We start from the raw sequence: 24,292 nt of genomic DNA, 5'->3' as shown, positions 1-24,292 counted from the left end.
TAACTTCCATTTGACTTTGCTTGGTTGAATTATGAAGAAGAGCTTGGATGATTTTCATGGTAATGTGTGGGCCCTCCCTGATTCAGAAGCTTGTGTTCATTGACTCCTCAAGGTCTCTCACTTGCTTGATTCATTGACAGCTGAGAGCAGAAAGGCTTCGCAGTAGGTTCAGAAATGATCTGAACCTGGATAAACTCTTGGGGCCACAATTACCTAAAGCAGGTATTGGTGATGTGGAGAGTAGGAAGGTAGTTGCTCTCTGGGGCAGGGCAGCTGCTCCAGGATCGGGAGAGTTGTGGAGTGAGGTAGTACAGAACGTGGGGAGCTGGAGATGTTTGTTGGGGAAGGCTGAAGTTGGAAAAGCCAAAGAACCATATCCACTCTGGATTCCTGTCTCCCTCTCCTGGGCTGGTGTTGAAGAGATGGCCTCAGCCTCAGCTGGGAGAAGGCTGGATTCTTGAACTTCCTTTCCTCTTCTGCATCTCTGACTTTGCCTGAGCCTTAGGCATAACCCCGGAAAGGATGGCAGAAGGGAAGTGGGATGGCATCTTTGGCTCTTGAGCTGGAAACTTTTTGCTGTTGCTCCTGTGGGTGCTTGCTGGGAACAGTAAGATAGTATATTGGGGAGCAGCAGGATTCTGAAGAGATTCCTCTCTCATACCACTCTGTCTCTAGCAACAGCAATCTTCCACCACAGTGGAAGCCCCTGATCAAATATGCGTACCCACAAAAGGGAGCAGGTGTAAGTTCCATCTCCTGGTTAAAGAGTGATGCTTGGCAGATTTTTTGTCGTTTTATTAAAGGACACTGCTCAGCCAGCTTCTGGTGCAGATCACGCCTTATATCTATCTCTGTCTACACTCTGCTCAGCTGTTCAGAGGGTTCACAGTGCAGCTCTGCTGTGCGTGCTGAGTCCCATTTCTAATGAAAGTAGACTTTGTTCTCTGAAGGCAGCTAATCGTGCCCCATGGGCTGTAATCAGGGAGAAGGTATTTAATACAGGGCAGGCGGCAACAGGCGGCCTGCACCGACTGGCAAATTGCAACATGGCAATTAGAAAGCTATCACCCCTCTCTCCACCCCAGCAGATAGGAAGTAGAGTCCATCCTTTGAATTGATTTTTGAGTAAGCGAAGAATGAATGTTATGCAGAGCATGGCAGAAGCTGGGGTTGGATGGGGTAGGATGAGGCAGGGGCAGGGAGGGTTGAGGAGAGCCCCTTTTCCTTCTCACTTCACCTTCATGGGATGGGAAAGGGTTGCTGCTACTCTGGGTGTCTCCCTCAACACTGCCTGCAGGTTCAGCCTGAGGAGCCCCAGGCCATGCTGGGTCAGCGAGAGGTTTTAACCTAGGCCTCAACCTTTCTCCCAGGGCATAGCTGTTCTTACAGAACAGACCCAGTACGTTACGTTATCTGGTAGTCCCACATCCTGAGTTGTCTGCCCTTAGTTCCTCAAGGCTTAGGTTTAGTTTGGCGTGGGGGTGGGAGTGGGATTCTTCCTCGTTAATTTCCTTTTTTTTTTTTTTTTTTTTTGAGATGGAGTCTCTGTTGCCCAGGCTGGAGTGCAGTGGTGCGATCTGGGCTCACTGCAGTCTCCACCTCCTGGGTTCAATTTTTGTGGAGACAGGATTTCACCATGTTGGCCAGGCAGGTCTCGAACTCCTGATGACCTCAAGTGATCCGCCTGCCTTGGCCTCCTAAAGTGCTGGGATTACGGGCGTGAGCCACCATGTGCGGCCAGCCCTGTTGATTTCCTGATCTTCCTCCAGAAGACCATTTTCTGGGAGGTGTCCTGGAGCCAGCTCAGCCTCCAGAGGCCAGGAGGCCCCAGAGGCTGTCCTTGGCTGCCGCTCGCTTATCATGGGCCATGGCCCATTCTGAGTTGTCCAGCTGCTCTCCTTTGGGACCTTTTCTTCCCCACATGGGACTGGGAGTCCTCCTTGGGCTGAAACACTCCAAGGCAACTTGGGAAACCTTTGGGTGAAGGAGATGTGGCCAGGGGAGGCTGCACCTGGTAGCTGAGTCTTCCTGGAGGGACCACTCTGATGCCATCTGCCTCACCCCTTTACCTTCTCCCAGCTTGCAGGCCGAGTGTCCCAATACTTCTCTCTTTGTTGTCCACTGCACCTTGCATTGCTGTCCTCCTTGGGTCTGTCCAGCCTTCCCTGCACACCTTCCTTGCCTCCAGTCAAGGACTGTGGGCTGCCAGGCCTATTGTATTCCTGTTCATTGCTGAAACTGTGGGCTCCTCACGGGCTGGATCTGGGGCACTCAGCAGATTTCAGAAGTTGGAGCTAGGGCCTGGGTGTTGGGCACATCCTGTGTTTTTTTTTTTTTTTTTTGAGACGGAGTCTTGCTCTGTCGCCCAGGCTGGAGTGCAGTGGCGCGATCTCGGCTCACTGCAAGCTCCGCCTCCCGGGTTCACGCCATTCTCCTGCCTCAGCCTCCCGAGTAGCTGGGACTACAGGCGCCCACAACCGCGCCCGGCTAATTTTTTGTATTTTTAGTAGAGACGGGGTTTCACCATGGTCTCGATCTCCTGACCTTGTGATCCGCCCGCCTCGGCCTCCCAAAGTGCTGGGATTACAGGCGTGAGCCACCGCGCCCGGCCCGGGCACATCCTGTGTTTATGGACACAGGGCAGGAAGTGGTTGGTACACATCTCCCTCGCAGCCTGGTGTTGAGGAACACTATGAGCCCCCTGGTGGATTGTCTTCCCAGTGGGCATTGCCTTCTGCTTCCTTAGTTGGGAGTGGTTTCCCATCCCTGTAACTCTGACGTATGTGGAAAGAGTAGGCTGTGGCGGAGAGAATAACCTCCCATCACCACCACCCCCATCCCCAGAGTCTGTGTCTGCATTTACTGCCCATCCCACAGCCAGCCACCTTCTCAGGGTACTCCTCGCCTAGCAAGCCAGATCGCCTCTGGCCATGGAATCCCTGGGGATAAATACGTACTGTAGGGCCAGGGAGTGGGGCTTGAGGTCAGGGTGAGGCAGAAGGAGCTAGAGGATGTGTGGCAACTAGAGCCCGGGCTGCAGGGCATGGAGTGAAGCAACCCTCCCTACAGGATTGCCGGACACCTGAGCATGTTCGTGTCCTCCCTGCCTGCCTGCTGTTCATGTAGGTGTCTCGGTACCAAGAGGACAGCATGAGCCTTGCCAGGAGTAGGGACAAGGAAGTACAGAGGCGGTTGGGAATAGAGGAGAGGCACACAAAGGGGCCTGCAGAGAGAAAGGGCTTCCTCAGATGACTGGGGAGCACGTGGGGGAAGGGAGCTGGGACCTGGACCTTCTGTAGAGAAGGGGAAAGGCAGAGACCAATTCTCTGAGCTGCACCTTGGTTTTGTAGAAGCTCTTGACTGCTGTCATCTCTCACTCTTCCATCTCTGGCCCTACCCTGTTTTCCAGCTCATGCACCCCACACATTTACCCTCTGAGTATCAGAACCCACATACCCAGGTGGGTTTGGGACTTTCTAGGCCTCTCCCTCAGACCATAGGAGCACCCACCCTGGGCCCCTCTGGAGGGGCAGCCCCAAGGAGCCTGTTGGGGTGACTTGTTTGCTCCCCACACCCTGGGAATGTGCCGTCCTTTCAGGCCCGCCCACCCAGATTCCTGTGCAGGGAGTCAGCCGACACAGCATGCTGCATGTGCCCTGTGGGGACACGTTCTGCCTCCTGTCAGGGGGAGGAGGCTGGCGGCCCGTGCCTGTGCTGCCGCACCCCAGCTCCCCACAGAACCCCAAGCCAAGGCCCAGGCTGTCCAGACAGAGGAGGTAGACCACTCCTGCTTCCCCACCCTCCCTACCCCCTCACCATTCTTCCTGCCCCAGGCCCTGTTGGAATGTGACAGGAGTCATGGCCAGGGCATGTCCCGACAGTGGGAACACATGCTAAAGCCCGCAAGGCTTCCCTCAGCCTCCAGCTCTGTTTAGGTTGATGGGGGCGGGAGAAGATTGTTTTTTCTGCCCAGAAGGCCACCTGAGGTTACTGCCTGATCACTGGTGGCTGCTGCCCCCATGCTGCAACCCAGCTAATTACAGGTGGGGGCCAGGGAGGGGTGTGGGCCCATCTTTGAACCTCAGGAGGTGGGAGGGGCTCTCATAGGACACTCAGTCCAGCCACCTCTGTGTAGATAAGGAACTGGGTTATCCAGTGAGGAAGGGCGTTACACAGGGCCCTGTGGTGTCAGTGCTGAGCCTGGAGCCCAGGTGTCTCCAACTCCCCAGACTGGAGTTTTCTTCGTATTTCTCAGCCTTGGCACTCTGGGTATTTTCTGTTGGGAATTATTTGTGGTGGGAGTTGTCCTATGGTTGTGGGATGACCAAAGCATCCCCACCTTCTACCCACTAGATGCCAGTAGCACTCCTTCCCTCCAGGTTTCGACAATCAAAAATGTCTCCTGACACTTGCCAGACGTCCCTGGGGAAGGAGAGTGGGCGCCAGACATCCCTGGGGAAGGAGAGTAGGCAGAATTGCCTGGTTGAGAGCTACTGCTCTGTGTTGCTCCCTTTTCAGATTTCTTCTCCTAGCCCTACGCCGCCTCATTGCAAAGGCCGGTGACCATCATCATTATACACCAAATAGCCTTGGGCCTCCTTCTGGAAATGCTAGGTGCTCTCTTTCCATCATTTTCTCTATCTTCTTGGATCTTTGTGAGGCTTTTTTCCTGGTGTTCTCATTTGTAACCCATGTTCCCCAAATCTCTTAGTTGTTTCCAAACTCTGAGAGGCCTGGGAGATGAGGAAGACAGATGTGGAGTAGGGATAGGATGGAACCGGACCTATTCAAGAATTGGGCAATGTGCTGAGACCATAAACACACACAGACACACGTATCTCATCTGGGACTGTGACATTACTGTCACGGAGAAAGGCAGGAACCCAGTGCTTCCAGTCATCTGCCTCCAGCTGCTTTCCCCTCAGGCCCCCTATTTCATGGCCTTCCTGCCATGGTTCTCCCTGGGGGGCCTTCCAGGTCCCAGACCGGGCAGGCAGGCCTGTAGCACTGACAGACAGGCGGCTGACACCTGGTTTCCACTTTCTTCCCTTCTCTGGTTTCAGGAGCTGTTGGCTAAAGGAAGTGGAGGGGCCGTGGGATGCGGAGAGCCGAGGGCTAACTCTCGGACAGCGGAACAGAGAGAGCTGCCGACAAACAGACGGTATGTCCCTGATGAGGCCTGTGCCCTCAGCCTGGCTCTCTTCTGGGGAGGGGCAGGTGAGGGGGCAGCCAAATGTTCTCTCTCGGTGGGGCCTGGTGAAAAGAGTGGTGGAGGCCACAGGGGTTTGGCCATCAGTGGCCGAGGCCAGAGAGCTCTCTCAGGCTTTGAGATTCCCACTGAGGATCCTGGATTGGATCCCCAAACTCACATTTTTTGGTTATTATTTTTTTTAAAACTAACAATTATTCAACATTTCCTAAGTGCTTTACATCATCTTCACAACAGCCCTATGAAGTTGGTGCTATTCTTAGCTGGGCACAGTAGCTCACACCTATAATCCCAGCACTTTGGAAGGCCAAGACAGAAGGATTGCTTGAGCTTGGGAGTTTGAGCCTGGGCAATAAAGTGAAACCCCGTGTAGAAGGAATAGCCAAGCATGTGCAGTGGCACGTGCTTGTGGTCCGAGTTACACAGAAGGCTGAGGCAGGAGGATTACTTGAGCCCGGGAGGTTGAGGCTGCTGTGAGCCAAGAGTGCGCCACTGCACTCCAGCCTGGGCAACAGAGCAAGTCCCTGTCTCAAAAAAGAAAAGAAAAAAAAAGAAATTGGTGCTGTTTTACCACTAATTTAGAGTTGAGAAAACTAATGCATAGAGAGTTTTATCTTCTGAGGCCTTCAGAGGAGAGTGGAAAGGAGGGTGGTGGGCTGCTTTGAAGGCTCCCTGCCCCACTCTTAAAACCTAGGTGTCCAGGCCCTAGGCCCTGCTTTTCCCACCCACCTGTTCCCCATTGGACCCATGCCCGACCCTCTGGCACTCCTTTGACCTATGGGGACTGACACACCTGAGGTGTGCCCTTGTAATGACTCCAGTAATGGCCCAGGCTTATCAGCCTATGTGGTGGCCTCAACATATGTCTCCTTTCACCATCTTTGTTTTTTCTCAGTCCAGAGTCCTTCTGGCCACATTTCTGAGCCTCCCTCCTCCTCCTCCTCAGCAGGTGGAGGAGCCGTCACCTCCCAGAATGACCAGTGCCGCCCCCGCCCCTGCTAAGAAACCCTACCGTAAGGCACCACCAGAGCATCGGGAGCTGCGATTGGAAATTCCTGGATCCCGGCTTGAGCAGGAGGTCAGCAAGACTGGTACCCCAGCCTGACCGGCAGAGGCAAGGCCCCTGAGGCTGGGTGTCTGGCTGACTTCTGCCTGAGCTTCTGGTCCTGAGTTGGGGTGAGAGTGGGCCTTGCTGTTGGAGGCCTGAGGTCTCCTAGCCGCAGCAGTGCAGGTGGGGGCAATGTAGGCTCAAGGGGGACTGTCAGTGAGTATACATCCAAATGTCAGGGAACCCCTGAGTCTTTGTAGCTTAGCATAAATGATCCCATATGATATTCTCCCTGCAAGAGGCAGCCCAGTAGACTGAGGGGTACCTAACCTGCTGGTGGATGGGACTCTGGTCCTCCATAGTGGAATAGAGCCATTCAACCTGTGGCCCCTTTGGGGCATATCAGGAGGCAGTGCTATAGCCACTTCCCACCAGCACAGCTGCTCTTCATTGTCCCCAGGAAGTCCGGCCCTTCCTCCAGCTTTGCTTTGTTTGGCTAACATTTGTTGAATACGTACTCCCTGCCAGGAACTGTTAGGTCTGGACTCTGCTCTTCAGGGGCCTCTAGTCAGCTGCAAAACATGGGCTCTCCTCCCCCATTAACCTCACTCACAGGCGGAAATGAAGGCCACAGTGGTTTACTGCCCTTGCAGCCATGTCTCCACCTGGTCGCAGTGCATGGAGCACATTTAAAGAACTTGAGATGCAGCACATGCTGAGCATCAGGCATACTGTAACCTGCTTTGGTCAGATTCAAGGTAGAAAAGCCATGACTTGCTCATTTCAGTTCAGGGAACATTAAATTAAGATGCCAGCTATTATGCTAGGTGCTACCCATTGAGCATTACGTCAGTTTTATAAGTGAGGGAACTAAGGCTCTGTGAGGTGAAGGCTGTATAATCAGTATGCGGTAGAATAGGGTCAAATCCTGTTGTCAGAGTCAATGGACAAAGGAGGCCACCTACCTCCATTTTCTGCCTGAGACTGCACTTCTGAAGCAGTCAGCTCTATGTAGAATAGGCCCCTTGACGTTTCCCTCTTACAATAGCATGGGCCTGCTCTACTTTGTGGTTGGCTGAACTTGACTTTTGAGCCATGACTGCCATAGAGGTTTGGGGAAGATGGGGCAGGAGGTTAAGAGCCAAACAAGACACTTCTTCCCCTTAGTCAGGATTAGCCCTCTTCTCCCATGCACTTGTTCCTCCTGAGCCTCTGCAAGGGCCTGATTCTGCCTTTGTCTTTGTCCCAAGGCTGAGGGCTTTGTCAGAGCTCAGAACTCTTGTGTATAGTTCAGCCTGACTTTTCTGGAAGGTCTCTGCCACACGTGTGTGGAGACAGGGCCCACCAAGAGCCGAGTGAACAGCTGAGAGGCTGTCTCTGCCCCTGGGGAGAGGTAGCTTGGGTGCCAGGACTTACTTGAAAATGACTTTAGGATTAAGGTTGAAGGTTGGAAGAGGTTGTTGAATCTTCTGGTTGGCATGGGAGCAGGTAATCGAGGCTTGTCCCAGCATTACTGAATTGCTTCCATCTGTTGAGAGCCCTATAGCCCTCTTCTGCTGTGAGAGTCTCTGGGCTTCACACCTGAGCCTTTTCATGACTATTTGGAGGGTGAGCCAACCAGGGGGCCAGTGGTCCAGAGCTGAGCCTCAAGCTTCTCTTTTTTGCCTAGGAACCCCTGACTGACGCAGAAAGGATGAAGTGAGTATCTGCTGCCTGAGATGCTGCCTGAGATACTGCCCTGCCTCAACTCTGTCCCTCTTAGCTGCAGGCTAGGCTATTGGTACAGTTGGACTTTCCCGTGGATTAGGTGGAAGTAAAGGTTGGGATGGGTTGTTTTAGGGACTCTGGGAGGAGTTTTGATGTTGTGGATATTTTTTCTGGCAAATGGGATTTTATTGTTCCATGGGCTTCGAGAGAGCATAGAATCAGGAGGTGAATGGCACTGAGGGCCCTGCTGTTCTTGCTAAGGAGCCCTTCCCCAGCTCCTGGTTCCTGTACCAGCTGCCACCCTTGCAGCCCTTTCTTAGCCACATGAGGCCTCCGGAGAGGAGGGCAGTGCTGGGCTGGATTTCCAAGAGATGAATAATGGAGAAGCCTGATTGTGCAGAGGGGAAACTGGAGCTGGGGGCTTAGTGGCCGACTGACATGGGCTGTAACCAGAGACAGGCTGGGAGCCGTATCCCTACCCCCAATTCTGTCTTTTCATTCTCCAATAGTGAAGGGAAGCTGGATTGTCCCCTACCATCCCCTCTTCCTCCCCTGACCCTCCAACCCAGGCTGTGTTCCCAGGGCCAGCAGGCCTATGAAATATGCTGCCTTAGACTTAAGCTCTGGTTGCCTGTCTTCATGTCATCCCTTCCTTCCTGAGCCCACTCTGGAGCTCCAGGCCATGCCCTTTGATCTCTCATACCCCTCTGCCCTTGATCCCACAACACCCTGCCAGGCTCTTGCAGCAGGAGAATGAAGAGCTTCGCCGGCGCCTGGCCTCCGCCACCAGACGCACTGAGGCCCTGGAACGTGAGCTGGAAATCGGGCAGGACTGCCTGGAGCTGGAGCTGGGCCAGAGCCGCGAGGAGCTGGACAAATTTAAGGATAAGTTCCGCAGGTGTGGGAATGAGGGGACACACACACACACACACACACACACTCTCTCTCTCTCTCTCTCTCTCTCTCTCTCTCTCTCTCTCTCTCCCCCTCTCTCTCCCTCTCTCTCCCTCTCTCCCCCTCTCTCCCCCTCTCTCCCCCTCTCTCCCCCTCTCCCTCTCTCCCTCTCTCCCTCTCTCCCTTCTTCGGAGGTTAGCTGGAAGATGCCTCAGAGATCATCTGATTCCGATTAGAAAACTGAAGTTGTTGAGGGCGACTGACATGTTTAAGATCCCGGGAGGCTGAACAGGGCCTGAAGAATGGGATCTTGACCCAGGGATGTGCCTTGTGTTATCCCTTTTCAGGCTGCAGAACAGCTACACAGCTTCCCAGCGGACCAACCAGGAGTTGGAGGACAAGCTGCACACACTGGTAAAGGGCAACTTGGCGGGCACTGTGCTCACAGCATAGCAGGGGGCCAGGATTTGCCAGGGGAATGCCACTCGGGCTTGGGGGAGATGGTGGGATGGGGCAGTGGTGGGGGTACCGCAGTGTGCTCTGCAAGTCAGGACTGTCTTAATGCTCACACTGTTTCTCTTCTTTCCTCGTCTCCCCCTCATGCTGCCACCGTCGCTGCTGCACTCTCCTCTCAGGCCTCTCTTAGCCACAGCTGGATTTTTGCAGTTGCGTCTGAGTTTGTGTGTCTTCTCCCTTGCCCTGGCCTTCTCAGCTGAGATCTGGAATTGCGGGCCCTGGCTATTACCCTGTACCCCTTGAGTATACCCGCTCCTTTCTCTTCCCTGTGTGAGGCCCATTTAACAGTCAATGCCTCCCTCCCAGGAGAGAGCTGGGGAGCCTAGCCTGCTCTGCCCTTGGCTCTGGTAGAGGTACTGATTGATGTCTCCACTGAACACCCAAAGCTTCTTGGCTGCAGTGGCAGCAAGCCCAGGCTGTGGGCGGGGAGGGGAGGCTGCAGATCCAGTCCCTGAACTGAAGATCAGAAGGCTACTTTTGAGCCTGCAGCTTGCTCCCTGCTCAGCGAGGCACCCTGGCTGCCACCAAGCCCTGCTTCCTCTTCCCTCTCCTAGCCTGATGCTGGAAACAGCTGCACACATAGGAGGCTTCAGCCCCCTGGTTTGCAGTTTCTGCCTTTGAGGTACCAGCTGCCTTGCCTGGTGCCCAGAGCCCCTGGAATCTCAGGGGATGGACAGCTCTTATACTGTCTGTGTCCTGGGCCCAGGTGGCAGGAGGTCATGCTAAGAAAGCCCCCACCCCACAGCCAGTCCAGGGAGTGGGAGAGATGCCCAGTCTCCTTCTGTCTGTCCGTCATTTGTCTCTGCTTTGTCCGCCTTGGCTGCCCTAGCACCTGTGGCCTCTTGTGTCTCCAGGATGGGAGGAGGTGGAGGGAGAGGAAGGGCTGCCTAGGGTGTGGGCTGGGTTAACCTCAAGTCTGTGCCTCAGATCAAGAAGGCTGAGATGGATAGGAAGACGCTGGACTGGGAGATTGTGGAGCTGACCAACAAGCTGCTGGATGCCAAGAACACCATTAACAAGCTGGAAGAGCTCAACGTATGTGCATTTCACTGCTCGGGCCTTCCTCACCTGGGGCTAGCTTTGTTCTGGCCTGGCCCTGCTCCCTTGGAGAGGGCTGGGCTGGGCTCTGAACCAGGTCTGTGTCTGTAGGAGCGGTACCGACTGGACTGCAACCTGGCTGTGCAGCTCCTCAAGTGCAACAAGTCCCACTTCCGAAACCACAAGTTTGCTGATGTGAGTAGAACTCACCCCCTCCCCGCCCACATAGACCATTCTGGCCACTGTAGGACTCTTAACTCCAGTTTCTACACCTCTCTCTGTCTTCCTGTTTTTAAGTCCCCTTTCCATTTTGCCCTCCTGCCTCCATGTCACCTATCAAGCCAGTCAACTCTGCCACTGGTTGGTGTCCCATGTCCTGTCTAGGGCCCATCACTAGTTTTGGGGGGGCAGCCCTGTTGGTTTCTATAACAGAGACAGAGAGAGAGGATCCCAGGCAGGAAGGAGAGGGTAGTCAGAGCTATCTGCCCAAAGAGTACTGAGAGAGGATTAGGCCCATCTGATCATGTTACCCCAACGGGTAAACTCTAGACCCCAGAGCTTCAGGCCCAAGGTTGATGTGGCCTGCAGAAGTAGAGATATTTCTTCTTTTTTATTTTTTTTCTTTGTTTGAGACGAAGTCTTGCTCTGTTGCCCAGGCTGGAGTGCAGTGGCGTGATCTCGGCTCACTGCAAGCTCCGCCTCCCGGCTTCAAGCAATTCTCCTGCTTCAGCCTCCCAAGTAGCTGGAATTACAGGCGCCCACCGCCACAGCCGGTTAATTTTTTTTGTATTTTTAGTAGAGACGGGGTTTCACTGTGTTAGCCAGGATGGTCTCCATCTCCTTCCTGACCTCATGATCCACCTGCCTTGGCCTCCCAAAGTGCTGGGATTACAGGCGTGAGCCACCGCGCCCGGCCCAGAAGAGGTATTTCTAAGGCCACTGGTCTATACAGATTCTCCAAACTTAAGTATGGTTTGGGCAGAAGCTGGGAGATAGAAGTTTGAGAACATGCTGGCCTCAGCAGCAGATCTGGGTTTAAATCCTGGCCAAGTTAATCAAAAGCTTTGAGTTGTCTTCCCCTCTCCGGGCCTGTGTGTCTGTGAAGTGAGGGTATACACACTGGCATGCTCTAAGAACAGGAGATAGTGGAGTGCTGAGCACACAGAGGTACTTAAATGTGGGAGCCATTACTTTCGCCGTGAGTCAAGTTGTCTTTAGCTGCGATCATTAATGTCTCTCTTTCCTGCTCTTTTACCTCAGCTGCCCTGTGAGCTACAGGACATGGTTCGGAAACATCTGCACAGTGGTCAAGAGGCTGCCAGCCCAGGTCCTGCTCCCAGCCTAGCCCCAGGGGCTGTGGTGCCTACCTCGGTCATTGCCCGAGTGTTAGAGAAGCCGGAGTCTCTACTGCTCAATTCAGTCCAGTCAGGCAGCGCCGGGCGCCCCTTGGCTGAGGATGTCTTTGTGCATGTGGACATGAGCGAGGGTGTCCCAGGTGATCCAGCCAGTCCCCCGGCCCCTGGCAGCCCCACCCTGCAACCCAATGGGGAGTGCCACTCTCTGGGTACTGCCAGGGGCTCCCCGGAGGAAGAACTGCCCCTGCCAGCCTTTGAGAAGCTGAGCCCCTACCCAACCCCATCTCCACCACACCCACTGTATCCTGGCCGCAGGGTAATAGAGTTCTCTGAGGATAAGGTTCGGATCCCCCGCAACAGCCCCCTGCCCAACTGCACTTACGCTACCCGCCAGGCCATTTCACTGAGCCTGGTGGAGGAGGGGAGTGAGCGGGCCCGCCCTAGCCCAGTGCCCAGTACCCCTGCCTCAGCCCAGGCCTCACCCCACCACCAGCCCAGCCCAGCGCCCCCAACACTCAGTGCCCCAGCTAGCTCTGCCAGCTCTGAAGAGGACCTGCTGGCCAGCTGGCAGCGGGCATTTGTGGACCGTACTCCGCCACCTGCCGCTGTGGCCCAGCGCACAGCCTTTGGACGCGACGCCCTCCCTGAGCTGCAGCGCCATTTTGCCCATAGCCCCGCTGACAGAGATGAGGTGGTCCAGGCACCTTCTCCCCGACCGGAAGAGAGTGAACTTTTGCTACCCATAGAACCTGACTCTGGCTTTCCCAGGGAGGAGGAAGAAGAGCTGAACCTGCCCATCAGCCCTGAGGAAGAGCGCCAGAGCCTGCTGCCCATTAACAGTGGCACAGGGGAGGGGTCAGGCACTTCCCACACTGAGGGCAGGGCCTGGCCACTCCCCAGCTCCAGCCGCCCCCAGCGCAGCCCCAAGAGGATGGGGGTTCACCACCTGCACCGCAAGGACAGCCTCACCCAGGCCCAGGAGCAGGGCAACCTGCTCAACTAGGGCCTCTGGTGGCCTTCCTGCCATTGCTGCACTGGGACTGCAAGGAGGCCCCATACCTTGGCAGCTCAGGGTCCCCAGTCCAAGGCCTTGACCTCTCCCCAATCCATACCTGCACAGCTGTTCCCTGTGTGGGTGGGGTCAGGTGGTGGGCCATGCCAGGCCTGTTAGCTGCGTTGACTGACCGCGGCAGCTTGCCTCATGGTTTTCCCCTTTTCTTAGAATATTTTATTCTCCACAGATAACATGCAGTTGGGTCTCAAGACCTTTTCTCCAATCAGCCCAACCCAGCTCAGACTGGGCTGTTCTGGGGAGCTGAGGAGTTTATCAGTATTCATCTTCCATCCTCCTTTCATAGTCACAAGTTTTTGTTATTTTGTTTTTTTTGGGGGGTGGTGGTGTAATCGTTAACTTCATTTCTGTTTCCTACCTGTTTGCTTTCCCCCCCAATCCTCCGCATGAGCTGTTGCCCTCTGGGGGCCTGGCACAGCTGGCCTTGGGGACCAGAGAGAGGACTGACTCAGGGCCCCTCAGCTGTCTCTTCCCTCTCTCTGGAAAGGAGGTGGGGCTCAGGGGCCTCAAGCTGCGCTCTGGGTGAGGCCTGGCCTCTACTCCCAACCTTGGCTCTAGACTGTTACTCCAAGCTTTGGGAAATTTTCACATTGATGACTATTTTAAAATCAAATAAAACTATTTTACTGGTATGGCCTAACTTGTCTTAATGACCTTCCCGTTCCCACTCTTCTCCCCATTCGTGAGTATTCCCAGTCCTGGTCTCATCCTAGTTGACTAGTGACTCCCCTTGCCCCACTCTACCTAGGGTTTCCCTGGGCACAGAGCATCAGGGAGCGGAAGCGGGGGGTACCTTAACCTTAGCAGGGTCCCTTAGTCTTCCCTCAGAGGCAGGGACCACATCTTCATGGGGCTTGTGTAAGGTGTTGCCCCAGAAGCCCAGGTCCTAGGCCTAGGCCAGGCCTATTTTGAGAGATTCTGGACCAGTTCACGAAGCCTGGAGCTTGGGCTGTGTGATGCTACTGCCCCCTAGTGGTGCTTACTGGTAGTTCCAATTCCTCCCTTACTGCCGGCCCCCAGTGACTACAGCCGCACGCCAGGTTGTGGAGTTCATAAAATCTTTTCCGAGCCAGCGGGTTGCAGCCAGAGCTGCCAAGTTCAAAGGCATTGCCTTGGGTTCAAGTGCCCCCCCAAGGCTGTTGCTCAGTCACGGCTTCCAGAGCTTCCTTCCCACCACACTGCCAGGAGCTGCCAGAGCCCCCATGTAGCCCCTGACCCCAGTTCCCTCCCAAGCCCCAAGGCCTGAGCCTGATATCTGGGGCAAGGGGCTTGGACAATAGACAAGTGAAATGGTGTGCAGAGGCCCAGTGGAGAGTCACATCTCGGTCTCAGCCAACAGACTGTCCCCTAGTCCTGACGTCATTAGCACCATCTGAGAGCTGGGATCTGTGGAAGGGCAGAGGGGTGTTCAGACCACCATTCCTTCCTCCACTGGGGACCACAGATAGCTGAAAGCCTAGGTTCTCCACACCCACTCTCCCTTGTCCCGAGCCTCTTCCAGACCTAGCTCTGATCAACCCTCTGGGTTCTTACCACTGGGACACATCCAGGAGCTGCTGCCCCTCTGGTGGGCAGCAGGCTCCCGCCCTCTCTCCCATTCCTGGGTGTCGCCAGCCCCTCCTGCCACTTCCTCCTCCTCCTCTCCCTCAGAGAGGAGGTCACAGATCTGTTGCTGCAGCTCTGGGCTAATGCTGTTCTCAGCCAACACCAGGCTCCGCAAAGCTGTGGGGTAATTTTCTACCATGTCCAGCAGGGTCTGAGGTGGGGAAGAATATGGAAAATGATGAACACAGTTAAGGCAGGTCCTCAGACCCCAACCTGCCACCCCTTAGGTATGTCATCAGACACATAAGCTAACCTCCACCCCATCCCCTGGCCGTTCCCAAACATGACAACTTCCCACCTGAGCTGACTGGTTGGTGAGCCCTGTGCCCTCCAAGTCTAGGACCTCTAGCGTACGACTGGAGGCCACAGCTACAGCCAGCATTCCTGCCACATGGTCACCTGGGGAGACAACACACGTGCACACATTCACACACATGCCTGCTAATCCTTACAGACAGCTTCCCCATTGCCTTAACAACTTAAGATACTAACCCCTGGCCAGGATGGACAATTGGTGGTGGTCAGGAAGGGATCATTGTGATTGGTGAGTGAAGGCATGAAGAAAGTTAGGCCCACGGGTGGCGACTGATGCTTTGATCTATTTGTTGGTCACCTGGTCCTCCACAAAGCTATCTCCTTGACCCTTGGGGGCTCTCCTTTCTCTTTCCTCTCCCAGTGTAGGGGTTACCATGTCAACTGATGGTCCCAGGCTCTTGGATAGCGCATGAGGCAGTGAGAGCCCAAGGGGGTATTCTTGAGCCTCACCCAGGGGGTTGTAATCCAGATTGAGGACGCGGACCTGGGAGCTGTGGGCCACAGCAATGGCGAGGCGGCTCCAGCCCTTAGGGGTGATGCCAGGGTTGGCACTCAGCGTTAGCTCCTTCAAGCCTGGGTAGCATCATAGCAAGAAACCAGAATAAGGAGGGTTAAGCCCTCCCTGAGCCCTTCCCCACCATCCCTGTGTCTCCAGGGTGTCCCTAGTGGCTAAGCACCACCTCACCCCCACCATAGAGTTCAAGAACCATTAAGGAGGCCCATGCTTCCTCTGCCTGCCCAGCCTGGATCCCTGAGTCTCCATGCTGCCCCCCATCCTGCCCCTTCCTTAGAGGAGTAGAAAGACGTTCTCACCCACAACATCAGAGCTCTGGGGCCACACCCCCTTCCCTCTGCATTTCGATTTTCATCACTGCCACACTAGCCCAAGCCTTCAACAGGGCCCTGCTCACCAGATTTGGCCCCGTCTGGGGGCAGGAGACCACAGATGAGGTTGATGGCTTCATCACCCAGCATGCAGTCCCCCAGGTCCAGAGCCACGAGGGCAGGGTGGAGGGCCAGGGCTGGGTTCAGCAAGGCCAGCCCCGCATCTGTCAAGGGGCTCCCATGCAGGCTGGTGGGGAGTGAGAGAGCAGGGTTACTGCAGTCCTGAACCCTATCTACATGGGGAAGGGGCACTTTCACTTCTGTCAGCCCTAGATATGGGGAGGGCACTCAGTCACAGCACTAGAGAGGCCTGAAAAAGGAGAAGGAAAGTTCTAGATTCTCAGGGAATACAAGTAGAGGGAGAATTCGGTTTGTTTTCTGGGGCAGGGATCCAGGACATCGCACAGGGAGGAGCAGAGAAGGGGTAGGTGAGTAGTGGACTGGAATACTGCAGTGGGCAGGGCTCTCATCCCCAGGGGGATATTCTCTCTCGGGAACCCGAGGAGCTGCCCCAGTGAAGTAAATGCAGATGATCAGATGGGGAGGCACGGCCCCCACCCAATGTCAGGAAGTAGTAGGTATCCCAACGCGGGTAGGGTCGCGCGTGCAAAGCCCAAGCGTGTGCTTGGAGGGTGCTGTGAAGGCATGGGCCGAGGCACCGTATATGTGCATAAAGCATGTGAGGGTAGAATGGTACTGGAAGGAGTGTGGAGGAACATGAGATGCCAGGGGCGTGTATGGAGGGGTGCAGTGCCCGGGACCCCCTTGCGAGGGGGCGCACTCACAAGAGGGACTGGATGGAGCGGTTGGTCCGCAGAGCCTCAGCCAGCTGCTTGATGCGGCTGGGGCTAGACACGACGCCCAGGTTAAGGTTGAGCTGCGCCAGGGACGTGGCCCCGGCCAGGGCCCGGCAGATGCGGCCGAAGTCGCGGTCGCAGAGGCGGCAGCCGCGCAGCGAGAGCAGGCGCACGGCGTTGTCGCGCAGGCCGCGGCAGATGTCCCGCACCTCGGCGCCGGACAGCGGCTCCCCCGAAATCTGGATGGAGCTGGGCAGCATCGTGCCCACGGCTGGGCCTCCGGGTACGGGGCCGGAGGGGAGGTTGGCGGGGCCGCGGGCAGGGCCGGGGATAGGGCCGGGGTCGGGGCCCCGGCTGGGGTCGCGGGCGGAGTGGGGCCGGGGGCGGAGGCGGAGGCTGTGGCGGAGGCTGCGGCTGCGGCGGAGGCTGCGGCGGGGGCGGAGAAGAGCTACCGGGACTGAGCCGGAGCCGGCCCGAGGTGCGGAGGCGTCCAGGGCGCGGGCCGGGCTGAGGTGGGGCGGCACTGGGGCGGGGGCAGCTCGCACGGTCCGTGTCTGGGCGTTGGGCCGGGTGCGCGTTCCGGGGGCTGGGCAGGCGCTGCTCCGCGCTCGTCCTTGTTCCTCGCGGTCGCGGCGGCAGCGAGCGGCTCAAGGGCTTCGGCTTACCGGTCCCGGCTGGGAGGCCGTACCTGCTCCTTCCTTCTCTGCCGCCCGGCTCCCCCGACCACACCGCGGGCCTGGCCGCACGGCTGGCAGAGAGAGCCTGAGGCGGGCGGCTGCCACTCGGGCTCCAGCTCCAGAGAGCTAACGGGCGGCGAGTTTCCATGGCAACGGCCGCGTCATCGCCGCTCGCCCCGCCCCCTGCCCGGCCAAGGCCACGCTGGCCCGCGAGGTCTGCGCACACGGGTGGTTCGGGGCAGGGAGCTGGGAGCGATAGGCCGCTCTTCCCGTGAGAGTGGGGTCAGCTAGCTAGCAGAAGGAAGGCGACAGGGCTGAGGCCTAGGATGGGCTGACTGGGGAGGGCTGACGGGGAGCGGAATGGAGGCACGCCATGTGGAGGTGGTGGTAGACACGGTTACTGCTTCTTCTGCCCATTCTCCCATCCTTCCCCGTTCCTAAGGTCCAGGCCCTCGCCGGGCTCCAGGGCACTGTTCCCTCCTATTTCGAAGGCCCCAGGGCCTTTTCTTCCGTGCCGCGCCTCGCCCTGCCCTCGTGACTCGAGAAGCAGCGTGCATGGGGATCCCGGTCCACGGGGACTTCCCACTTGCTTCTCGCCAAGATGGCGGCCTCACCAGGGAGGCCCCGGGGGCCACGGCTGGGCAGAGCCTGCCTGAGCTGCTGGGGAGAAGGGAACCCCAGAGGGTCCCTAGGGCAGGGAAGCCTCAGATAGATGCAAGGTCCTGGTGCCACGCCTTTTCCAGGTATGCAGGGCACTGTTGACATCTGAGGGTGTGTCCCTGCCGCGACACTGGGGCTGCCAATACAGAGGAGGTGCCAGGGCCAGAGCCCTGGAGCACTGGTGAGGACGTGAAGGCAGCTGAGTCACACTCCACGGTGCAGGCGGTACTGTGGCAACTTTGTCCACTGGCCAGGGTGGTGGGGGCCTCACTTACGTAACGCAGGACAAATGAAGGGCACCTCTTTCTGTTAGTCCCTTTGTTAGGAGGGATAGAGGCTGCTGACCCAGATTTACTAGTGTAAGGAGATTATTGTACATAAAACATAATATTCAATATAGTGAAGGAAGGTCAAAGGCCGTATTCCCTCTTTTAGCCACCAGAATTAAGTGGAGCAGACTAAAGAGGTGGTGGTGCGGGGGGTGGATGGTGCTATGTTAGGAGTGGTGGTTGGTTTTATGAGGAAAGACAGAAAAACTGAAAGGAGCTGGCCCCAGTACCACCAGGGCAAAGCCAAGTTTGGCTTCAATTATGAGCTCCACAGGAAAATTATCCCCACAATGCCCAGGAGCAGAAGATCCTTGTTTTGACACGGGGTTTAAGTCGGGATGTTTTGTCCAATTGTCACTGCTTCCTTGGCTTCCCAAGAGTGCAGCTGAGCCCAGACTCAAGCTGGCTGCAGTGTTCCATCAGGCTTATGGCTTTTGTGCTTGAGGCCTCCCTGCCGCTTCATGGGTCAGGTGTCCCCTGCCCTCAGGGGTAGGTTCCATATTCAAGCACTGCCTTCTATGTAGTCTGGCCTGTCCCACCTTTATCCTGTCTGGGTGAGGATATGAAAAAGGGAACATACGACATTACCACTGCTGATTGAGCATGAAAGTATATAGTAAGTGGGATGACAGGGAGGACCACTGGATCAGCCGCTGCAGTTCCAGACTTCAATCAACATTTTAATTACCAAGTCTATATTTAGCAAGACAGTGTGGGAGAGATAAAGAGGAAGGAAGGGGTAGGTGGTGAGGGGTCTCAGAGGAGCTGGCCCATTTTCTGCACTGGCTGCAGAGCCTTGCAGTCCTGGCCAGGAGTTCTTGGCCTTGTGCCCTTCAGAAGTGCCAACAGGCATCAAGGAGGTACTTAACGCAGCTGCAGCTCAGTGGCAGCTGCAGACCCCATCTAAGAAATATGTCATCAGGACTGTCCTTTAATAGTCTTCCTCCTCTCTCCAGCTGTGGGAAAGAGGACTGGCCAAGAATTTCAGGTGGAGTCAGTGTGACTGCAGGGTCACCGCAACAGCTTTGGCTGTGGCGTTGAGGATGGTGGTGGGAAGCCGAGCAGCAGCGAGCACGGCAGGGATGTCTCTGGGGACCCTCTGAATGGGCGGGATGTTGGGGCCCTCCAGTGTGTCCAGGATCCCTGGAAGGAAGATGGAAGGTGAGCAAGGGTCAGATGGGCCCAGCCCACTGACCATGATATCCAGCTTCTTGCCCTAGGCAGCTGCTGTCCCATTCTCCCCCACCCAGGCCTTCCTGCCACTTACCCTCTACCACTTTGTGGTAGGCAAAATGCAGATAGAGCAGGAAGAGCATGTGTAGGGCGGCCAGGGTGCCACAGAGGAGCAGCCGCTGTGTGGGGCCCACGGTCCGAGACACCAACACTGCTACCTAGGGCCATGAGAATACAGCTCAAAGGGCCTGGCTCCAAAGTGAGGAGTGGGGAAGACACTCCCACCCAGGGCAGAACCATCTTTGGGCCCTTCCCTCCCATTTAGGGCTCTTTGTGAGATGGACAGCTCCAGGCTGTCTTCCCCAACTCCCTGGGAGGACAGCCCACCCCTGGAAGCCTCTTGCCCAGCTTACCATGCGCAGTGTGGACAGTCCACCCACCAAAAGCCAGAAGAGGTAGAAGAGGGCGTGAAGATGGATATTATAGGTGATGAACAGGACAATGCAGTGCCCAAAGAGGCCATAGCCCTGGGAAGGAGGATGGTGGAGAGGGGAATCACTCAGGTTGGGCTGGTTTCTGGCCTCTCATGGGGACCGTGGGAAACACACGGTCCATTGGCCTACTCCTCCCATTCCAGGCTTCGGGGCCCCAGGACAGATGCAGACCAAGGCCTGGCTACTCTTTTTAACATCACTCTTGCCCACCACGCCTGGCTCCTTACCAGCAGTGCCAACATCTGCAGCATGGTGATCTGGGCGTTGCACAGGTAGGCGAGGAAGTAAATGAAGGATGAGACTCCCAGCCAGTAGCCGAAGCAGGTGCCAATGGCTGTGCCCATCAGGGTGCCCTCCCGCTGTGGGGTGAAGGCTCTACTTAGTCCTAGGAGGCCTCTGATCTCAGCCTCACCTAGGGCCTTCCGCAGGGGCGGTTCCTGTCTCACTCCACCACCGCATCCTCAGGCAGCTTTCAACCTAGTGCAGCCACCCCCCCAAAGTTGTCTGTCCTGCTTACGATAATAGTGTCAGACGTCTTCATCCCGTGGAGTAGGATGGCAACCAGTGTGAAGACCAGCATGAGAGGTCCATAGAGTTCACCTGCAATTTTCTGTCAATATACCAAGTCATTCAGGCTGGAGGGTACAACAGCTCGTCTGTTTATGGCTTCCCAGGATTTGCCTGGTGGTCCCACCCTCTGCCCTGGTGCTTCCCCCCACTCTCCAGACGTGCCACCCCCTATTCACCTGGGGGAAGTTGACCATCTTGATAGGGATCATGGACTCCAGGAGCCTGGGAAAGGAGAGGAGAGATTAAAGCAGAGGCAGCCCGAGGCCATGAGGTTCTGGAGGGCACGGCCTGAATTTTATTCATCTCTAACTCCAGGGAATGGGGCCTGGCCTAGAGGACATGTCGGATGACAGGGTAGAACAGGGTAGTAAAGACAGATAGGGAATAAGGAAATCATTTCCTTGCCTCTAAAATTAACTTCCAGGAAGGACAACCCTCTGAAACTTAGCTGACTGAAACAGCAGCTATATGGAGAACTCAGCCCTGCTGGGCCTTGATGGAGAGCCTAACCATGTATCCATCTGCCCCCTCCCCTTGAAAAGACAGGCAGGCCGGGCGCGGTGGCTCAAGCCTGTAATCCCAGCACTTTGGGAGGCCGAGACGGGCGGATCACGAGGTCAGGAGATCGAGACCATCCTGGCTAACACGGTGAAACCCCGTCTCTACTAAAAAATACAAAAAACTAGCCGGGCGAGGTGGCGGGTGCCTGTAGTCCCAGCTACTCGGGAGGCTGAGGCAGGAGAATGGCGTAAACCCGGGAGGCGGAGCTTGCAGTGAGCTGAGATCCGGCCACTGCACTCCAGCCTGGACCACAAAGCGAGACTCCGTCTCAAAAAAAAAAAAAAAAAGACAAGACAGGCAGGCTGAGCGCGGTGGCTCACACCTGTAATCCCAGCACTTTGGGAGGCTGAGGCGGGCAGATTACAAGGTCGGCAGTTAGGGGCCAGCTTGGCCAATATGGTGAAACCTCGTCTCTATGAAAGATACATAAAATTAGCTGGGCATGGTGGCGGGTGCCTGTAGTCCCAGCTACTCAGGAGGCTGAGGCAGGAGAACTGCTTGAACCTGGCAGGTGGAGGTTGCAGTGAACGGAGATCGCGCCACTGCATTCCAGCCTGGTGACAGAGTGCGACTCCATCTCAAAAAAACAAAACAAAATAAAAAGACAAGACAAGACAGGCAGACCTCAGCAGAGAGTACCCAGAATTCAGGGCTATAATGAGGAAGCCCTGGGAAAAGTCTAGCGGGCTAGATGGAAGGTTTAGAATGAAAGGTGTTACTGAGGGAATAGTAAAAACGCCTCCTCTTCCTGCTTAACTGTGCCTCCAGGTACTGTCGAGCATTTTCTTGAAAACTATATGTGAAGTGGTATGAAAATTCAGTCACTTGCCCCTTCTCTCAAGTGGCTAGCTCCTAATCATACCTTGGATTTTAGCTAGATTTTACTTCCTCTGGGAAACTTGTCCTGTCCCATCCACCAACCTGCTTTGGCTCACATATCCCTCCTGTGTGCCCCATCATAGCATGAATACTGTGCTGTAACTGCACTCAAGAGCAAGGCTCCTATCTATCTTCACCACTGAACCAGATACAATTAGTATAGGGTCTGGCACAGAGCAAATGCTTAATAAATACTTGCAGAGTGGTCCTGGGTATTTGATTAGCATTGATTAAAGGACGAACAAAAAAACCAAGCCAGGATTAAATCTAGTTCTTGAAAAGTCACTCAAAAACTATGCCCTGATATTTTGATTCTGAGACTGTTCTGCTGCTGGGAATAAAAAGATAAACAAGACAGAGCCTGCTTTTGAGATGCTGTTGGTCTCTGGGGGGAAGATTCCAGGAATAAGAAAGGAAAGCAGTGGTGAAGTGCTGTCTATTAGAGGCAAGCACAGAGTTCTTTTTTTTTTTTTTTTTTTTTTTTAGATGGAGTCTCGCTCTGTGGCCCAGGCTAGAGCGCAGTGGCGCGATCTCGGCTCACCGCAAGCTCTGCCTCCCGGGTTCATGCCATTCTCCTACCTCAGCCTCCCAAGTAGCTGGGACTATAGGTGTCTGCCACCACGCCCGGCTAATTTTTTTTGTATTTTTAGTAGAGACGGGGTTTCAGTGTTAGCCAGGATGGTCTCGATCTCCTGCTCTTGTGATCCACCCGCCTCAGCCTCCCAAAGTGCTGGGATTACAGGCGTGAGCCACCGCGCCCGGCTGCCAAGCACAAAGTTCTATAGGAACACCAGGAGAGAACAAACTGGGGGTGGGATTGAGGAATGTGGAACAGAGGAAGTGACATCTGAGGTAGGTTTTGAGGGAATATGAGTAGTCAGCTAGATGGAAAAAAGGAGAAAGTTGGTAGCTATTATTATTTGTTTCAGTGACAGGTGTAGTGATGAGAGATGATGGGGTCATGAAGAGGGGGAGCCCACCAGAGCCCAGGGCTTGAAATCTGATTGTAGTGTGCATAAAGGACTAGGTGTTAGGAGGGAAGCTTCTTCAAGAGAAGGCTCCTCACCTGCTCCGCACCTGAGCAGGCTCCACATCAAAGTACGGTCTGAGGATGTCGATGTTGGCGTACAAGCTGAAGGCCCTGGAGGCTTGTCTCTTCCCGGCCTGCCACATCTGAAGTAAGGAAGATGGGCATAGGTATTGTGGGACTGTTGGTTCTAGACCCTGTTGCCTATTTTCCGCTTGATTTCTACATGGTTCTAACTGGACAACCTGGGGCAAACATCACCAACACCAACTCCAGAACATGGGACATACCTAGGTATACCTTTCCACCTGCAGAAGATTCAATCATGCTTACCTGATCTGCCACCTGCCGGCTCAGCTGTCCCTTAAAGCCTTTCATGCCCAGGAACTCTCCATCCTCTTCTTCAGCAGCAGCTGCATCAGCTGCATCAGCGTCTACTTCTTCCTCGCGCAGGCGCTGATGCAGCTCACCCATATCCTCGAAGCTAGAGCCTGAGGTATCATCCATGTTCTCCATGTCAATCACAGCTGAGCCTCCGCCCTGTGAAGACAATGGCTCCTAGAGTGCAGGACTTTTCTGTTCCATCCATTAAGTCCTCTGCTCATCCCAGGGTTTAGGGCTTTGTTCTTCCACTGCTGAGGATACGGCTCGGAATCACTACAGATCATGCCACTCCATTCCCCCTCATATGCTCTCAGAACTCTTGGTTTCTAGCTTTGGCTGAATTTTCTAGCCTGGGAAACATACTACTAGTCTTCCATTCCTGTCTTTTTCCTACCTTACCTACCAAAGACTAAAAGGCTGAAAAAGTGCCCATTTCCTTCTTTCCTAAGCCCCAAACAAAACTATACACATAATATGTTTTCAGCGAATGCCAGTGAATCCCACCCAACCCCACTCCATGCCTGACCCCGACCAACTTCCTAACTTGTTCCAAGAATACCTTCTTCCTAATGCCTCGAGCGGGCCCAGAGACCCGAGACCCTCAGGCTGGAGTACTAGTCTGGCCCTTTCAGGTCAATGTTAATCCTACTGACTTTAGTGTGCACGAAGACCCAAAGAAGAGAGTTTTGCAAATGGAGCGGACTTCCAGGCCCACAGGAAGAATCCTCAAGACACTTCTGGACATCGCTGGCCCTCGGGTTGCTGGCAGCTAGTGCCTTGGGGCCATTACCTGGATGTTTTCTTCGAACCCTCCCCATTCCGGGCCAGCTCCATTTCGGGCGCCGCCCGCCGGCGCCGCTGTAGTTGCCATGTCCCTTGAAGGCTCCCGTCGCTGAAGCCCGCGCTAGCCCCGCGCGCGGAGGAGTGGGCGAGACGTGGGCCTTAGTGAGGGAGACGTCCCGGGTCGAGGAGAGGTGGGATCGGCCGGAACACAAAAAAGAGAAGCCCGGATGTTTGGACAAAACCAACTTCCGGAGGCTGGGGACGTGGACGGAAGCGGGGAAAAGTCTCGCGATATTTAAGATTCCAGGCGGTGG

The 24,292-nt window shown here is 55.4% G+C and overlaps 3 protein-coding genes across 54 annotated transcripts in view; 1 reads left to right on the top strand and 2 right to left on the bottom strand.

Annotated features, from left to right (window-relative positions):
- Window positions 1-13,471, top strand: part of TJAP1 (tight junction associated protein 1) — a 29,248-nt gene extending 15,777 nt beyond the window's left edge. For 14 of the 50 annotated variants that reach the window (XM_028847535.2, XM_077999862.1, XM_077999853.1 and 11 more), the window contains 8 exons: window positions 5,064-5,161; window positions 6,159-6,287; window positions 7,927-7,955; window positions 8,701-8,862; window positions 9,206-9,272; window positions 10,302-10,409; window positions 10,524-10,607; window positions 11,673-13,471. In XM_028847535.2, coding sequence (XP_028703368.1) covers window positions 6,183-6,287; window positions 7,927-7,955; window positions 8,701-8,862; window positions 9,206-9,272; window positions 10,302-10,409; window positions 10,524-10,607; window positions 11,673-12,770 — 1,653 coding nt within the window. In that variant the 5' untranslated portion in view covers window positions 5,064-5,161; window positions 6,159-6,182 and the 3' untranslated portion in view covers window positions 12,771-13,471. Of the gene's footprint in view, window positions 1-2,192; window positions 3,123-5,063; window positions 5,162-6,104; window positions 6,324-7,926; window positions 7,956-8,700; window positions 8,863-9,205; window positions 9,273-10,301; window positions 10,410-10,523; window positions 10,608-11,672 lie in introns of those variants that run through there. The other 36 variants (XM_077999841.1, XM_077999848.1, XM_077999842.1 and 33 more) reach the window with 8 other exon arrangements.
- Window positions 13,472-13,880: 409 nt separating this feature from the next.
- On the bottom strand, window positions 13,881-17,239 carry LRRC73 (leucine rich repeat containing 73). Its single transcript, NM_001194038.1, has 6 exons — window positions 16,430-17,239; window positions 15,671-15,831; window positions 15,210-15,332; window positions 14,743-14,843; window positions 14,373-14,595; window positions 13,881-14,225 (listed from the first exon to the last, which is right to left on the bottom strand). The coding sequence occupies exons 1-6, from the start codon at window positions 16,699-16,701 to the stop codon at window positions 14,155-14,157; spliced, it is 951 nt and encodes a 316-aa protein (NP_001180967.1). The 5' UTR covers window positions 16,702-17,239; the 3' UTR covers window positions 13,881-14,154.
- Window positions 17,240-18,758: 1,519 nt separating this feature from the next.
- Window positions 18,759-24,255, bottom strand: YIPF3 (Yip1 domain family member 3). Of its 3 annotated transcripts, none has more exon segments than NM_001260624.1 (9): window positions 18,759-19,250; window positions 19,375-19,498; window positions 19,694-19,807; window positions 20,002-20,133; window positions 20,292-20,384; window positions 20,521-20,566; window positions 22,851-22,957; window positions 23,145-23,351; window positions 23,986-24,255. In NM_001260624.1, coding segments are annotated over 9 exon segments (1,053 nt in total). In that variant the 5' UTR covers window positions 24,067-24,255; the 3' UTR covers window positions 18,759-19,101.
- Window positions 24,256-24,292: the final 37 nt, after the last annotated feature.

This window comes from Macaca mulatta, chromosome 4 (assembly GCF_049350105.2).
Source record: "Macaca mulatta isolate MMU2019108-1 chromosome 4, T2T-MMU8v2.0, whole genome shotgun sequence".
NCBI lineage: Eukaryota > Metazoa > Chordata > Mammalia > Primates > Cercopithecidae > Macaca > Macaca mulatta.
Note: the sequence above shows the minus strand (reverse complement) of the source record. Positions and strands in the feature narration are given on the sequence as shown.